At 46.3% G+C, this 17,889-nt stretch overlaps 1 protein-coding gene across 1 annotated transcript; it reads right to left on the reverse strand.

Moving 5' to 3' along the window:
* Positions 1 to 322: 322 nt before the first annotated feature.
* Positions 323 to 17,168, reverse strand: RAB11B (RAB11B, member RAS oncogene family). Its single transcript, XM_084220880.1, has 5 exons — positions 17,063 to 17,168; positions 11,389 to 11,584; positions 9,335 to 9,528; positions 7,657 to 7,737; positions 323 to 4,927 (listed from the first exon to the last, which is right to left on the reverse strand). Exons 1-5 carry the CDS (start codon positions 17,100 to 17,102, stop codon positions 4,782 to 4,784), a joined length of 657 nt encoding a protein of 218 aa, XP_084077006.1. The 5' UTR covers positions 17,103 to 17,168; the 3' UTR covers positions 323 to 4,781.
* Positions 17,169 to 17,889: the final 721 nt, after the last annotated feature.

A 17,889-nucleotide genomic window follows, 5' to 3' on the forward strand; every position in this document is an offset into this window, starting at 1 on the left:
CGGCCCCACAGCGGGACAGAGGGACACGGCGACCGACGGACACCGCCCGGCGCGGCCCCACAGCGGGACAGACGGACACGGCGACCGACGGACACCGCCCGGCGCGGCAGCCTGCGGCTGTGCAAAAGCCCCGGCGGCAGCGGGAACCCCGTCTTGCCGCTCCCGGGGGCGCTGGCAGGGGCACATATCCCCGCCCCACCCCGGGCTCTCGCTCGGGAGCCACCCCCGATTCTTCTACAGTTGTGTCTGGAACAGAACTTTACGCAGACGGTATGATTTGGCAATCTTTATATCCACAATACATCATAACCATGCACAAAAATCGAGTGGTGTGTTTATTTACAAAGTGAATTGCACTTAACACAGGAACCAGGAATAAAAGTAAATGAAAGGAACCTCTCTTCTGGGTTGCATAAAGGCCCACTACTATTTGTAGCCTACAAAGCCTGATAGTCAACACTACCATGCATTATCTGACCAGTGTAAAATAGGAATTGCTGTTATTTATTGAAACAGTGCAGCCCTGGAGATACGCATTCCATGGAAACATTCCATAAATTACCAACTTCATTTAAGAGTCTGCAAGTAAAGAGAATCTACCCCTTAGCCCCCACTTACTGTGCTTTACTTGAAGGACAGTTAGTATTAACCTCCAATTTTCTGACTTTCCTTAGCTGAAATTCAAGCCCCTACCTTTAACACTGTTCTAGTTTTTTATGGAGGAAAAAAATCTTCCCTAGGTGACTGAGCCACTTCACTGGGATCCTCTTTTCTTCTACGGAGTCCAGAACCTCTAAGCAAGTTCTTCCTTCAGCTTGGAAGGGAAGTGATCACCAAGCCTCGGCCAGACACATCCAGAAACAGATCCCACCCCCACCTTCTGGAGCAATACAGCACACAGGGATCAAAGCACCAGGAGCAAAAATACTTCCAAAAATACAATTTTCCAACAGCTTTTGTTAAGTAACTGATCCAAATAAAGGCTCAGGCCAACCCATACCACGCCCAGCCAAGAGCTCTGTGTTCACACAAGAGGTCAGCAGGGAGTCACAGAACAGCACCCAAATGGGGGCATCTCTGGCCCCACAGAGATGGCCTCCACAGCACACACTACAATCTTTTTAACAAAGTAGCAAGCAGTCACCCATCAACTGGATTTTTACATTTATACAAGCATGGAGCTTTAAAACTTTCCTAGGAACCAAATCTCCTTATCCTGTGCAGGCTCCAGTGAAGATCCCAGACTAACTCCCCTGTCTGTAAGCACTGACTTTGCAGGAAAAGAGGCTGGATTGATCTGATCTACCCAAGGAATTTATTTTACCAATTTGCTGTTTGTGTGCTCAGGACCAAGTCACTTTTATGTATGCATTTTGGCCTTCACCCTCCCCAACAGTAAGAGGAGAAAGAGTGCAACAGACTCCTGCCTAATTCTGCGTTAAAGGAGCTGTTCTAGACAGCAGCAGGAGCCTCTGAGGGTTGTGTTATGACACACGTGGCAGTACTCAAGGCTTTGTAGTGTTTTCAATAGTTAAAGGAAAGTCATCCTCGACATCCAAGTAAAGCAAGCAAAGCACACATTCCTTCTTTCCACAGGCAGCTTTCCTGTTATCAGGAATTTTACAAAAGCCAAACTTAGCCCTCAAATCCCTTGGGGCAGATGGAAGAGAGCTGTAACCTTTTTTTTTTCCTGACAGTAATACTGAGAGACCACACAGCCAGCAAAGCTGTGGGATGAAGCAGTCAAGTTGAGGTTACAGGTAGTCTGTAATTTCCACATCAGGAAAGCATGCCTAAGGAGTCTGGGCTACTGCAGAGCTTCTCTGAATGTCAGACAGCTCTTCAGCATTTCCAGCTTCCTCAGGATTCCTCCAAGTCTTCCCCTCAGTAATAACAGCACAGTAGTGGGCTGCTTTGTGGATGCAGTTTCTAAGGAGCACACAATGCTTCATCAGGACACCAGGAACCCCAGATCACATGCCTTTTTCCATAGTCTGTCCACAGGACAATGGCCTAACCTGACCATTTTCTATGGTTGCAAACAGCCATGTGCTTAGTCTGGGCAGGAGCACCTCACACCCACAGAAGGGCTGTGGCTCTGCCTGGAGAACAGCACAGCAGCCTGGAGAAGAGCCTTGTCTCATAGTGAGGGACTACAGCAGATGAAAACCCCCAGCCCATTCCCAGTGCTCTCAGGAGCTACAGGGGTGCACTTGTGCCCACACCAACTCCCCCTGCGTGCCCCAGCACAGGGCAGGAGGCCCCTCCCTGTCACACAACACAATAGAATGGTCCAAGGTCCACCAGTGCTGAGAGGGCTTTGGACAATGGACTTGTTCAAGAGCTCTTCAATCTCTTCAATACCCATAAATTTAACTGCACTCAAGCCCTAGACACTGACCTTTCACTGAGACTCTGCAGCAAAGTTTAAAGCCTTCCACAAAGGCAAAGACTAAAGAAAATATTCATAGAGACAAGCAAGTGACTGAACTGTTTCTTGGCTTCTTACACCAGGCCAGACTGGTTCTAGAAACTTCATGTTAAGAGCAGGACTTGCAGAGTAAGCATGTTAATACATCACCCTGAACTAATCAGTCTTCTTAACAGTACAATTCCTCCTCATGCTATCCAGCTGATTTCTTTATATAAAGTTTGTTCAAAAATTAAGGAGCCCAGCTCCACTAGTGTCCACTTGTTCTCGAATGAAATATTTTCAGTATTTCAGAATTTTCCATTCTCTCATTGCCAGCTGTCTGAACACTGAATGCACTTCATGTTCTGGTCTTGGACCACCAAAAAGAGATATCCCAGTTCCCACCTTCTCTCAACAAAATGCTAGTGAAGCAAATACCAAGTGTTGAAAGTGCTTCCTGAACTGGAACACCCTTAGGACAGAGCCCTGTGATGCCTACCAAGGAATTCATACCCTCATTCAATGGGATCAGGCTGCAATCATGCACCCTTGAACCTTGAATGTAACCTCTAAACAAAGCTGAAGAAAGTGCAAGGCACCACGTGCAACCTATGCTGTGAGCTGGAGCCCCCTCAGTGCATACAGTACAAAATTAAAGGCATTGGTCTGGAAATCTTATAAAAGAAAAGCCATCAGAGTTAACTGCCCTTATTTTATTACATAACCAGACAGAACAGTTGAGACTGGAATGTCAGATTTCCTCTTCAAGCACAATTCACAGTTTCATATTTGCTTTGTATCAGTAAAGAAAAATCAACTCACTAATATGAAGCTGGGATTCATCCAGTGAGGTACAGGCTCAGAATACAGAGCAAAAACTCACTGCAAATGGCACCACAAGCCTTCAGGGAGCAGCAGGTGGTTTCCAGCTCTTCCTTTAGATCATTTCACCCAGTATTTGCCATCAGAACATTCAGCGGATACCGGAGGGGATACAAGTGTGCAAGAGCTAGTGAGTGATGAAGCCATCAGAGATTTGCACAAGCAAGCAAGAGACTGACTATACAAAGTTGTGGTAACATTCTTCCCGTTCAGCACAATGAAGAATTAGAGTAGTTAGCCCTGCTGATGACAAACCTGTTACATCAGTAAAGTACAATCATTTAAGAATTACAGTCTGCAGTTCAGTAAAACGGTAAGAAGAAAACAACAGATTAGTAATCATTATGTGAAATCCTAATATTATCCATTTTAGTAGAGGTCAATAGTGAAAGATTATGAAGAGAAAGTTCCAGATACTATGGATCTGCAGAAGTTTTACAAAATGTATAAAGTATTGTGTTTCTCTACAACAACCAAAACCCTTACAAGTGCAGGTATATATACGACATGAAAATATTGCCTCACTCACTCAGACAGGGACAGGAGAAATCTAGAGAAAAAGCAGCATGCAAAAAAAAAACCCCTGGAACTAGCGCAGATCCTGCTTTCAGACACTGACCTACAGTACAAAAAGAAGCCTACTTGTACAGGCTGCAAAAGGTTTCTGAAATCAATATGCTGGCACTTACTGTACAATAATGTTAACTGATTAACATAAGCCATGAATAAATATTATGCCACTTCATAAAGCCTGCACAGGCATTCATGGTGGCAGAGAAAGCAATGCAGACATATTTCATTGTTCCCAAATAAAACAAGAATAGAGAAAGATTTCCCAAGCAGGAAACAGTAAACTACACAGCCAGACTAACTGTATTAGGGGTAATTACAGAGTAAGTAATGTTATTTTCAACAGCTTTCTTATGTGTGTGCAGCCACTAAAATCCTCACTGTGAGACTTCATCAGGACAGAAAACAGAGCATTTGGCAGGATAGCTAGTTTAATTTCTCCCCCATGTTTACAGAAACACAAGAAAAAGAGATATCTGGCTATGGGAGGAAAAAACCTTGTCACCTAAATATAGTTATTTCTTCAACTGGTAGAGTCAAGTGCCATTGTTCCCCTCCCAGAAAACAACAACAACAACAACAAAACCAAATAGAAAAAAAAAAACCTAGCAAAACCAAAACAAGCCTATTTGATAAGAGTGTTTCATGGGATAATATCCAGCAGCAGATTCTCCAACACAAACATGTCTATCAGATCAGTGACTACATTTCAAGCCCAGAAGTCACCACATGGAAGGGGTTTCAGAGGCAGGAGGATGTTAGCCCTACAATTAAAGCTCTAATATGAGAGGGGAGATTTGGGAATGGAATAAAGGAGGGAGGAGGGAGTCACTGAATCACAGGAGATAGGAAGTGCACACAAGTTTCTAAATGAAGCACAGACAAAGTGGAGGGCACAAGAGTCATCTAGAGAAGGTCACAGGTTCTGACAGCACTGGAGTTTGTTGGATTTCTGTCCATCAGTGGTTGGCGGGACGCTGATATCAACGACGTTGTTGCCAGGAGACTCATCGTGCGCAGACCGATCGGCGATTTGCTTCTGCGACACGATGCGGTAGATTTCTGAAAGGAGAGCACATGGTAAGAACATGCCAGAACCCAAGAAGGAGAAGATTTTAACTTGAGGGCTCTGAAAGGGAATCTAGGCTAATCAGATGTGGCGTGTAACATCTGGCTGGCATTCCAGTTCTGGAATGAATACATCAGCTCTGTCTGGAAAAGTTATTAAGACAAGAGTCCTCACTGCCTTCTGCAATAGCACTTCCTATCCCGTTCTTTTTCAATGACTCCATGAAAATGGGGATTATTAAAAGGGTTTTTAAATGGGAAAGAAGCAAGAATGCTCATTTCTAAAACAGGGAATCATCATCTTTGTGATAAAAAAAAAAAGTGGGCAGCATGCTCTAGCAACACCAATCACCAGGATGCCAGGAAACCTTTGCAGCAGCAACAAGTTACCCCATGCCCACCTCCAGTCCCAGCAACCTGCTATTACCAAGTAACAGCAATGCTCCTCTCTACAACACATCATTTTTCCTACCTATGACAGTAAAAGCTGCATGGGTCCATAAAGCCCCAGACTTCTCCAAATGAATTTATTTGACTCAAACTAACTTAATGATTGAGAGCACACAGATCCACAAAGCCGTAACCACTGAAGACTAGACTGCCAACTTAAAAGCTTTCACAAACAAACTGTTTCAATTGCATACTTAGCAGAAGTCTTTTAAGTGGAAAGGTTTTTAAGTTAACTTATTTCACTGACTATAAGCCCTTGTTCCAACTTCCCTCCATTGTGAAACAGGAAAAGGGCAAGTACTTCCCTGGAAGTCTGTGGTAAATATTATGGTCACATTCATACAGCCACAACCCCAAAACAGCAACACCCAAAGCCTTTAGTAAGGATTAAAAATCAGAGGACTGTGCAGGGCTTGTTTATGGGGATTTTTGGTTAGGTTTCTTTGGTGGTTTTTCTGGTTTTTGGGGTTTTTTGTTTGTTTGTTTTTTTAAGAATCTGCACATATTTATGTTGTTTAAAACTGAAATCTTTAACTCAAGGCCAGTCTTGTTACCACTGGCTACCTACGGATCTTTGCTAAAGGGAGAAGGATTGTTGTTCAGAGGCTGTCACACCTTTTTCTTTGCTGCTCAGTACTGTATTTGAATTTCAGCTGTTTAGAGTGGTTGCCAAACCCCCTTTGCTTTGGGGTAGCATCTCTTTGGGGTGTTTTGTGGGTTTTTTTTTTTTTTCTTCCAGTCATTAGTGATTCCTCAAAGAAGTGGTCAGTAAGGAAACTCCTGTACTGCTGTTCCCAATCTCTTTCCTCCACCAAGTCCCCTGTGGTGGTTCCCAACTCACTACTCTACACAGCACATTTTCCTAGGTTCCTTCTCTCTTAGAAGGATGATTCTCCCCCAGGTATAATCGCTTTAGGAACAGCCTTTTCAGGACTTCTCAGTCTTATTATCCATGTGCCTATGCTACCTGACCAGACCATCTCAACGCTTTTGGGAGCCCAGGGTGCTGCGAGACAGAGTTCAGTTTGCCTGGGCCTGACCTCAGCTTGAGTTGTTACAGCACTATGGCTCTCCTAGAGTGCCCTCAGGCCAGCATCTCTAACCAGGGTCAGTCTCAGGACAACACTGCAAGGGAAGACAGGATGGATGGTGACCACTGAACTACACTCAGAACACTAAAATAAAAAATACTGTCTCAAAGTGCCAGGGAAGTTGCCTCAAATCCAGCCAAGTGTCCCAGCTCAGCCACAAATCTGCTACACAGTGCGAGACCAGCCCAGCTCCAGCTCTGGGCATTCGGCTCTGCCTCACACTCCAGATGCTTCACTAGTGGCTCTCTAATACCACGGATCTGCTGGGCACCAAATACAACCCCTTCCTCATCTGTCAGGCTTTTACCTATGCAGGCAGCTTGGCTACCCTTTATTCCTCTTCTTGGGCACCTTGGAGACAGAGTTGGGGTTGCTGAGTCTAGAGAAGAAAAGACTCCAGGGAGACCTTAATGCAGACTACCAACATCTACAGTCCCCCAAGAGAGCTGGAGAGGGACTTTGGACAAGGGCCTGGAGGTACAGGATAAGAGGGAATGGCTTCCCACTGCAAGAGGGCAGGGTTAGATGGGATAGTGGTTCGATGGGAAGAAATTCTTGGCTGTGAAGGTGGGGAGGCCCTGGCACAGGTTGCCCAGAGCAGCTGTGGCTGCCCCTGGATCCCTGGAAGTGTCCAAGGCCAGTGGACAAGGCTTGAAGCAACCTGGGATAGTGGGAGGTGTCCCTGCCCATGGCTGACTGTCAACTTGATATCCTTCAGAATCCCAAGGTCCTTCTCTGCAGAAGATGCTGTTGGTGCAGTGCAGTCACCACCCTTGCTATCAGCTGAGAATAAGAGCTCAGTAGTCTGAGAATGGTACCAGCCTGCTTTGGTGCAAGAGAAGCTACTGCAACATTTAACTTCCAGCATGGCTGCAGCTTCACTGCTGAGATTTTATGCAGGCACAGAAGTACAGTTACTAGTCCCTTTACAACAGTGCTATTGCAATAGCTTGAACTCATGGAACATCAGGAGATAGAAACCTCGAGGAGACAGAAACCCCCACCTGCAACAGAAAGGGGTGTATGGGGTGGGAGGCAGAACACAAAGGTGAGATTAGAAAGCTTGCAAACTAACCACTGTTCCCACCACTCATTTCCAAAACATTCCAGAAAACTACAAAATGTGCCCATGAAGAAGATCCACCAACTCAGCTGCTCCTCTGAATCCATAACAAACCATACCTGTAAGGATGTTCTTGAAGGCTTCTTCTACATTTGTAGAGTCCAGAGCAGATGTTTCAATAAAAGATAAGTTATTTTTTTCTGTAATAAATAAGAAGTGAATCAGTTAAAAATTTTAATAACACTTTATTTCACATTTACTTTGAGGTTTTTTTAACTTTTATTTTAGGCCAAACCAGCCAGGACACAGTAATTTTTTTTCTTTTCCTTCTTGTACGAGGAACACCTTGGCGCTGGAGTTCAGCAACATTTCCTTTGCCCAAAGTGCAAGAACATTTTCCCCACTGCAGCCCTTGCTCAGTCAAGCAACACAAGATACCATTCTCTTCTGGCTACAGATCACACCCAGAGGTACCTTGAGCAAGAGCCCCAGTAAAAGCACATCAGCTGCTACAGAGACAATTCTCCTCTGCAACTCCAAGAAGATGAACAGACCTATACTTTCCTAATCAGATCCTACTTCCAAATAACAACGACCCCCTGAAACAGTCTATTTTCTTCTTTCCTCTTACAATGCAATTTTTAAATTATTATTATTAAAGAAGAAAATGATTACCACTCAAATATCATACCTAGAATGGTTCTGTATCACCTGCCCAGGAACAGGCAAATTTCAGTAATGGAGCTTAAACAGCAACAATTAGACCATCACTAGCAATTTAAAACAGCCTTAGGATTAAAACAGCCTTAGTCCAGGGTTAAAAAGTAAGAAGCTGAACAAAGTGACCTAAGTAATAGACTATCTGGGCCATCCACCAACTTGTTTTGCTTCTTCTACATAAATGTCACTTCTCCTCCCTCTGAAAATTTAAAGCGGCTTTGTTACCCTCAGGGTACTTGCTTACCAGCAAACTTCAGAAAGTGTGTATAAGCAAGCCCTGGTAGTATTTCTAGAGATATTTTAGAAGTTGTACATTTACATTCCACCTCCAAGCTTGACAGCCACACAAAAGCTGAATGTCCCCAGGCCTTTCAGGACAAAAGAATATCTGACCAGTGCTCTGCCAGGTAAGGAAGAGAGAAGGAATGCAGTGGCAGCATCTTATATAACTCACTTGACCTCTCCCAACAAATGATAATTCTCAAACCTGATGACCACTGCATTTAAGTGAGACTGGATGACACTACTACATGCATCAGTGCTCTAGAGCAGCAACCACCCCATCTAAGAGAAGGTTCAGCATTCATTTGTAGCTGTCCACATTGATATCTACTCAGCAGAAGCAGGTCTCTAGGAAGGAATATTATATTGTGACATTGTTTTATATTGTGACATTTTTTATTTTGTCACATTTTTTATTTTTAGTGTGACATTTTTTATTTTTATTGTGACATTTTCTCTTCTAAATACTGCTTATTGTTTCTAGCCTTGTTAGAAGAAGTGTTTTTCTTTAGCTCTCAGGCAGCTCAAGGACAGTGTTTCAGAAACACGTACTACCACTAGATTTAAAAAACAGCAGAAAACTGCAGACTAAAAAGGTCAAAGAAAATTCTCAAAAAAAAACCCAAACCAGCCATAATTAATTAAGTCAAGATATTTCAATATAAAAAAACCAAAAAACAAGAAAACACCTTAAATGTCTTTTTTAGGGTTCAAACTAAAACTTGAGGTGGGAGTTGAGCCCTGGACAAAACGGTGTGATCACAGCAGGCACCATCCCCTGGCCCCCGTGCAAACCTGCGAAGGCCCTGGCCTCGTCGGTGGGCACGGCCCGGAGGTGGCGCAGGTCGCTCTTGTTGCCCACGAGCATGATCACGATGTTGTTGTCGGCGTGGTCTCGCAGCTCCTTCAGCCAGCGCTCCACGTTCTCGTAGGTGAGGTGTTTGGCAATGTCATAGACGAGCAGAGCCCCAACAGCACCGCGGTAATATCTGAAAGCATGAGGCACAGCCCCTCAGCGAGAGCTCTGTGCCAGCCACGCCAGCAAACAGGCCATCTAGCTCTTCTTTAATACCTTCCCTTCAGAAAAGTTGTGCTGATGCAGATACTGTTGTTGGAGTGGTTTTGAAGCCTAAGACCAACTTCCAAATGCAGGGTTTTTTTCTAATAGCATTTCTAAAAAAATCCAGTGTGTGTACCAAATTGCTGGAGAGCCTCCAGAAACCAGGACTGAAAATGTCCTGTCTGCTCCAGCTGTGTATAGGAAAACTCAGCACTGCAGAATCGGTACAGCTGGGAGGTTTTTGTGAAGTTACAACCTAACTTTCTACTAGGAAAACAGTGCTTAATAAAATGTCAGTATTTGTTCCTGATCCTTCAAATATCACCTGTCCCTCCTACAAATTGAAGGGGGGACTCTGGACTATATTGTCACTATCTACCAACCTCTAATCCAGGAACAGGGTTTGCCTCCTCAGCGCAGGTTTAGGCCCATTTCAACACAAGCCAAGGGCTCCGCTCAGCACAAGCCAATATGTATCAGCAATCCTGTAACATCCGTATCTCTTTTCCACACAATCCTACCATTTCTCCTCAGTTCTGCCAGCACCTGCCTGACATGTTGTTGAACTGAGTCAGGGCACCAAGTCAGCAGAAATCATTCTCTTTTCCCTGATGTCTGGCATTCTGCTGGCCGAGCAGGCTGAACTGGCTGAGTGATGTGTCGAGCTGCAGTTAGTGCCAGCACAAAGGAGAGGCAGGATCACAGGACTGCAGCTGCACTAGCTCTCAGCAGTAAAACCTGTTGTTGATGACCCAGACTAGACCAGCAGTTTTTACAGCAAGAGCAAGGTTCACAAAAAAATTTCTGAAAAACAGACACTATCAGTTCCAGAAAATATGCAATTTGAAATTGTCACTTACATCAGCTTCTGCATCCCTTTCCCTATAGACTGCTCCCTTTGGGCTTCAGGGCCTCCTGGTTTTCTCCCATCTTGACAAAATTCCCCTTACCTTAAGTTTAATGTCTCAATCTGTACATGACTCAGAAACAAGTTTTTACCTTTGAAAACTGATACATATCTATAACATAAAAAAATCAATTCACTAATCAGAAAATGCTCTGGAGAACCAGGCCTGACCAAAGGATCTGCTTTTTGTCCTCTGCAGGATACTTCTGCTAGCACAGAAACAGGTACACCTCAAACCACTCTGTGGATTAACAAGGTGCCATAGGTGAAAAAGCTTCTCACCTCCAGGGATGCTTCTCACCTCAAGGCCTAAAGTTGCACAGCCAGCACTATCATTGAATGGCCAGAAAGCAGGAAGGCATCAATGTCTGTGCTCATGGACCTAGTTTTCAGGGCCATGACTAATTCAAAGTCATTGTGATTTCAAGGGACTTTGTGGCTGCAGGTTTTCTTAAAAATACCCTCAATCTCAAGACTGAGGAGGCAATTGAGACCAGAAGCCATGGGTGTTACAGTAAGCCACCATACCTAGACCAAAACTTGATACCAACAGTACCCAGCTTCCATCTGAATGACACTCACTCCACATAACAAATGCAGCACATTCAGCACAGACAAAAAAACTAAATCCCAAAACTCAAACAGAATTTTCCACAGTTTTGATTTAAGCTGTCATTTGTTTCTGTAACAGTAACATGAGAATCTAAAAAGTACTTTCATTATATTAATCAAGGGAACACAAAAGTATTTGCTGTCTTATGACTTGGATCCACACTTAAGTCTGTCACAATGACTTTGTCACGTGTGCCAAAAATGTTTCACTCTCTACCCATACAATTATCTGCAGCATCTCTGTAGAATTCTGTTGAGCAGAGTACTCACGCTGAGGTAATGGCGCGGTATCGCTCCTGGCCTGCAGTATCCCAGATCTGGGCTTTTATCGTCTTCCCATCCACCTGGATGCTCCTGGTGGCAAATTCCACGCCAATGGTGCTCTTACTTTCCAGATTGAACTCATTGCGTGTGAAACGTGACAGAAGATTACTTTTCCCAACTCCAGAGTCTCCAATCAACACAACTGAAAGGAGAGACATCATTTTCACAATTAATTTCTTGTACCAGCACTGACTCCACACTGCAGTGTGGCCTGGCAGGCAGCATCCACCAGAAATGCAGATAACACAGGAGAGACAACACAGACAACATCAAAGTCTTTACTATGCACACCTTGCTTCTCCAGCAAGAGCCCCAGGCTGTTTTGTGGTGAGTAGCTGCCTGATCCTCAGAGGTGAAAATGAGAAATTGCTACAGTGGCTCTCGAAGTCAAACAGTGCTTTGGAAGCCCCAGCCACTGCAGCAGGTAGGGGTAAGACATGCCCCTCACACACTCAACCTTTGACACAGTAAGGCTGCAACCCACATTTTAAGAAACACTACAGGCAAGAACATGGCAATAGGCCACCTGTTTGCCCAACAAAAGCCTTTTTACAATGTAAGTGTACTCTGTTTTTATTAAAAAACAAAAAACATGGTAAGTAAACAATTATTTGCAGTCCCTGTTGGAGTCATATAGGGTGTTTTATTTCAATAATTTAATTAATAAATATGTTCACCATAAAAAGGGGAAAACAGGAGACATTTGGTACTACAAAAAAGATACAAAGCAAAGCAGAACTTCATTGAGCAAAACAAGTTGTAGTTGACTCCATGAGAAGTAAGAGATGAGCTAGAAACCTCTGCCTCCACACATGGTGTTGCCATGATAACAGAAAAATGTAAGTGCAGAGAGATCTTCAGCACACAAAACCCAGCTTTTCTGAAAGGAATTGTGAAAACAACGGCACATCTTGTGGCAGGAGGTTCTCTCTACTTTTTTGCTTATAGCTGAGAGCAAGAAACAACTGAGAGAAACACAGCTAAAACAGCTGAGCCAAGCTCCTTTCCTCTCACAAACACTCTTATCACATACCCTTTGGAATTCAAGTGTCCTGGCTCAAGCAAAAGGAAGAAAGGCAGCCAGCCTCTGTGAGCTTCTTTAACCTTGGAAATATTTCCTACTCCAGTTCTAAGTACAGATTTGCTGATCTTCCTCATTCATATGGTCTGCTTTTCCTATGGAAAAGCAAACATGGGCAAAAAAACATTCCCAATTTCCTCTCAGCAAGTACAGAAGAACCTTCTCATTGCACACTTCCAAAATGAGCTCACCAGTGTTTTCCCAGGGCCAAGGATCATACTTGTCTTTTATTGGTGCTACAGCTTTTCTCTGCTCAGGCCATTGTTTGAGGATGGAGCTCTGGCAGCACCCTGCTCCAGCTCGCTGCCATCCCAGCCCTGGAGCACATTCCCAGGCTGGTGCTGGACCCTGGCTCTCCGCTGCGACAGCTCCCAAGCTGCACAGGGGCATTGTTGAAACGCTGGAGAGCCCCTGCGCAGCTCATCTGCCTGAGAGCACAGACAGACAATTGTGCTGGCACAGCTGAACAGGCAAAACACAACACAGGCAGGAACAGGCAGCCAGCACATCGTGGCAAGGCACCACAACTCCCCACCCGGGAGAACCTAAACCAGCTCCTCACAGTGCTCTGCCTTCCCTGGCAAACAGCCTAAACCACTTTTTAGGGTATGAGAACAGATAGATAAAAAAGATTTTATTCCAAGTTCTAACTCTAGGATTTTGTCCGCTTTATTTTCCAGGCAAACAGTTTTTCATCACTAATTCCATGGGACCTTCCAAGAACAGGCAGAGATCACCCATCTTGCACAGGGATCTGCAGGCTGGAATAGGCTCTATCCTACAGCAAAGCCCTGGCCATAAGCAAAAGTAAGAATATCCACCACACAAGCTAGACCAGATTGGAAGACCCCTGAGGCTTCCAACTGTTTCTGAAGGCAGCTATCTTCCCATTATTTTGCAGCTGGAGAAAGCACAGCATTTCCATGTTCTAGCCATCTCCCAGGCTCTGGCATTTTAAAAGTATCAATTTGGGGCATAAACCATGCAAATGGCTCAGGTCATTAACTCCATCTGTCACTGGAAGAAAATTCCAGGGGTCCTATGCTCCTTTGGCTGGTTATTCACAGCCTCCCCTCACCATGCTGCCCCACATTCCAGCAGAGCTTCTAGGAGAGCATTTTTCAGAAGTTAAAGGAAGGCAACCAGATCCCAATTCAATAAAGAGCATTCCTAGAATTTCCATGTGCTTCTTATTAATACCCAATCTTGAGCCTAAAAGGGCATTTTCACTTTCAGGAGTAAGATACCAAGAGTGGGGGCCCCACATGCAGAGAGAAGCCACAAACTCATTTTTCTACAGGAGTTGAGCAAGAAGATACCATCAGCATTCTGGACTAAGTGATTAGATCTTGGGAAAGTTTCTTAATTTGTTAACAGGCCACCACACAGCATTGCCTGTTCAAATTCAGAAGTCATGACAGAAAAGGAAAGAAAGTTCCAAATGATGGCTTAAGAGTCTGAATACTCTCTACACACATCTCACCAGAACCGAGGAACTCACTCTCGAAATGCCCCTAAGGGCTACACTGGTGATGAAAAGATGCACTGGCTTGATCCTGGAAGTGACATGAACCAATAACCAGCACCAGCCACCTTCAGAAGGCTCTAAGCACACAGACAAGCCTTGTGTAAGTGCCCTGTTTATACCCTGAATCCTGCTCCTTCAGTATTTCCTGATTTTCTCTCTCCTCCAGCACACCCTGCCACTGTGTGGGTTATGCATCACCACCACATTACCCCTCCATCAACTTAGTCACCACCCTTACTCTGCTTCCTGTGTCTACAACATCCAGAACTACAGCATGATCCCACTCCATACACCTGCCCTGTACATTGAGATCCTTGTACAAAACAAGCCAAAGTCAGAATGAAAATCCCAGTGCCATACATCACTGGTAAGAAAGGGAAAACAAACAGATCGAGTCTATTACAGAATTGTAAATACACTCATTTATTAATCTGGGAAAAAGAATATATACTTTTGAGTGGTTAAGATTAAGACTCCCTCTAGCAGAGACCATCTAATGAGAGCTTGTGATAAATCTGAAGTACATAAGGTTGCCAGATATTGGTGACTAATAGGATACACATTTGTTTTTAATAACCACAGCCTTAGCTACGCAGAGATTTATCAGAGCAGTCTAAATTCCCACAAAAGTAAAAGAAAGCTCTTTTGCCCTATGGCTGATTTTTCCTGCCTTTTTCATGAGCCAGCACACATCTGCACAACCTCAGATTTAATTTTTAAAATAAACACTGATAATAGCTAATCTTCTTGAAAGCAAAATTAATGTGCAGATCACATTTAATAGGTACAAGGCTTCCAACATTTTTAACAGCTCTTCGAAGGTCACAAATTCAATTCCAAATCAATGCACTCAAAACACATCCTGAGAAGTCCCTTTTTCACCATCCTTGCTACAAAACTAGCTGGGAATAGAGGCCAGAACTGCTGGCTCCACTTGGGTCACATCACTGAGCACAGCCACAAGCTCTTCGCAGCCTCACTACCCCACACAGCCCTGAACACACAGTTTGGCTCCTTCCCCCAAAGGCTGGTTTAGGCACTTTGGTAAAGAGTAATATTTTGTTGTGATCAATAAAATAAGCAGTTCTGTTGGTATGCACACAGAAAAAAAAGGAATTTGGGAACAAAGAAGCACTAGTTCAGCAGACCAGATCTGACTATAATCACTCACAATCCCAGACTGCTCTCAAACCTTAAGTTAGTCATTGCCTGCCACATGCTGTCCTTTGGAAATAGGTGGCAGGGGAAACAGCCAAGCCTTAAATTTAATAAAAAAAAAAACCTTCCCAGACTAAGATCCTTCTACATCATTATTTCTACCTCTGACTACTTACTACACAGCCTGACAGAATAGAGTTCAAAAGTCATCTGAGTAGCTAAGAAGGGGCTAAACCACAAACCAGCCAAAATCCTAGACATCATTATGGCAACTGTCCTTGAGGTTTAATTCTACGATTGACGGAGGCAAAAGGAAAAGGAAAGAGTTGGTCCCACAGCAGAGCCCTCGTCCCACTTGGTCGTATTAATATTATTTTTTGTCTAGTCCCAAAAAGCCTCAGAAGAAGGAAAAGATAAATAATCAAACCCACAAAGAAAACCCTTCTCAAGGACCCCTCCCAAAGGATGCATAGAAAAGGACAATTGTCTCACCTGTTTTTAATTAAGTGCTACAAAGTGTGCCAGCATCACCACAGCACAGATCCTGACCAAATGGCTTTAGGTTGAGTCTCATTCCAAATAACATTAAAAACGCATTTCAAAGCAAGTCTTTTTAAAAGACGAATGCATTCTCCCTAGCTAATTGACTATTCAGAGAAAGAAAAAAAGTACAATTTTTAGGCTTTCAAGTTCCTGGCTATTAAACCACCTGAGAAACAGACTTCAGAAGGAAACTACTTTAGACTCAGACAGTTTAGTATATTTTTACAGGCTGGTTGTCTGCTTTATAGACAGAGAAGAAATAAGGGCTTTTTTTCCCCGTTGTCTTCAAGATTCAACCAACTGTAAAACAAATAAAGCAAAGAGGCAAATACATTTATAAAATATTTCCCACAGATGAGTAACTGCTCTTTTGTTTGCCCCACAAGTTCAGAATCACTGCTGCCCTTGTGAGCGTCCAGGTACAAAGACACTGAATGCCTGGGAAATTGTCACAGCAGCAAATGACCAGAGCCCTCACAGACCACACCGTCAGCGCTGCCCTTCCCAAGACTGAACTCTTGGGATGGAAATCAGGTTTCAGCCACTCTACCAACAGTAGATCTAGTGCATAACAGGCTGGGAAACCAAAGATGAGGGTGCTACACCCACCTGCACTGCTCCTCGGGCCTCACAGGCGGAGCTGTGGCTGCTCCGGGAAATCGGTCAGCTTGAGCCTCTGGACAGGCAGGAGGCCGGCCTGGGGAAACATCCCACGGGACAGAAACCCCGAAGACATCCCACGGGATGACATCCTCGGGCTCCCCCCGGAGCCAGCGCAGGAGGAGCAGCACTGAGCCCTCACAAGAGCCCTGGACAACCCGACATGCCAGAGGAAGGGGCAGGGCAGGCGCGGCAAACACCCATAAGCACAACCAGCTAACACCGCTACGGTCCCAGGCTCCCAGTACCGACGCTCAGCGGGGACCTGCGAAGGAGCCTCCGCCGAAGCTTACGATTTTGCAGCTCCGACTCGGCACCGAGCGAGCTCCAGACAACCACAGGCACCGCCGGGCACAGCCCCGGCCCGGGCCCGCCCGCTCCCCGCCGCGGCTGCAGTCGCCCCGGGAGATCGCAGCCGCCTGGCTGCTGGAGCACAGCCCACGCCGACCGGGACGGGACGGGGCGGAGCGGGCAGGCCCTTGCGGCTCTCCCGTCGCTCCGCCGGGGCTGCCCCGGCTCCAGACCAGGCCGGGGGCCCACAAGGCCGCCCCGCACACCAAGGCCGCGGCGGACGCCTCGGGCCCGCGCGGCCCGCTGGTCCCGGGCGAGACCGGCGCGGTGCGGCGGCCGTGGCCCTGCTGAGCACGTACCTTTGAACAGATAGTCGTACTCGTCGTCGCGGGTGCCCATGGCGATGGCGGCGCCGACCCTCTGCCTGCCCGGCACCGACCGCGGCCCAGCCGGGGAGGGGCGCTCTCCCACGGCCCAATCAGCGCCCGCCAGAGACCGCAGGAGGCGGGCGATGAGCCAGACCCATCAACGACAGCCAATAAATGACGGAAACTCCGCTGACTGGCGGGGAACGCTGCCCAATCGAAGAGAGGCAGCTGGGGAGGGGCGGTGCTTGGGTGCCGAGCTGGGACCCTGAGAGACGGGGCGGGGCCGGGTGGAGGGGCGGGGTTTGTGTGAGGGCTGGGGCGGGGCTCCGGGGCGCGGAGCAGGGGCGGTCTGCTCGGGGCTGCAGCGGGTGGGGGGCGGCCCTCAGGAGGACGGGGAGCCTCCCGGTTTGAGCGGGATCGCTGGGAGAGAGGTTGCGCCCCGTGTGAGAGTGACCCCCGATCGCTGGGGCGTGGTGTCAGCTCTGGGCGGGGGGAAGAGCCGGCCCGGCCCGGGGATCAGCGCAGCAGCGGGGCCGGGGAACGCGGCGGGGGAGGCTTTCAGCAGCGCCCCAGGACACGCGGCTGGCCCCCAGAGCCCCCGCCCCAGCCCCCTTCCTTCCCCTTCGGGCTGCTCCGTGCCCCCCTCAGCCTCCCGGCCCCACCTTCCTGCTCAACGCCAGCTGAAAGGCTGTTCTGGCAAATACATGCCCTCATGGGGACACAATTGCTCAAGGAAAACATTTCCCCTTCTTTTTCCTGGCACGGCTCTAGGCAGTTTCCTGAGCGGAGTAGTGACGAAAGCCAGAGGCTGCGGCCAC

Source organism: Fringilla coelebs (genome assembly GCF_963513975.1).
Source record: "Fringilla coelebs genome assembly, chromosome: 24".
Lineage (NCBI taxonomy): Eukaryota > Metazoa > Chordata > Aves > Passeriformes > Fringillidae > Fringilla > Fringilla coelebs.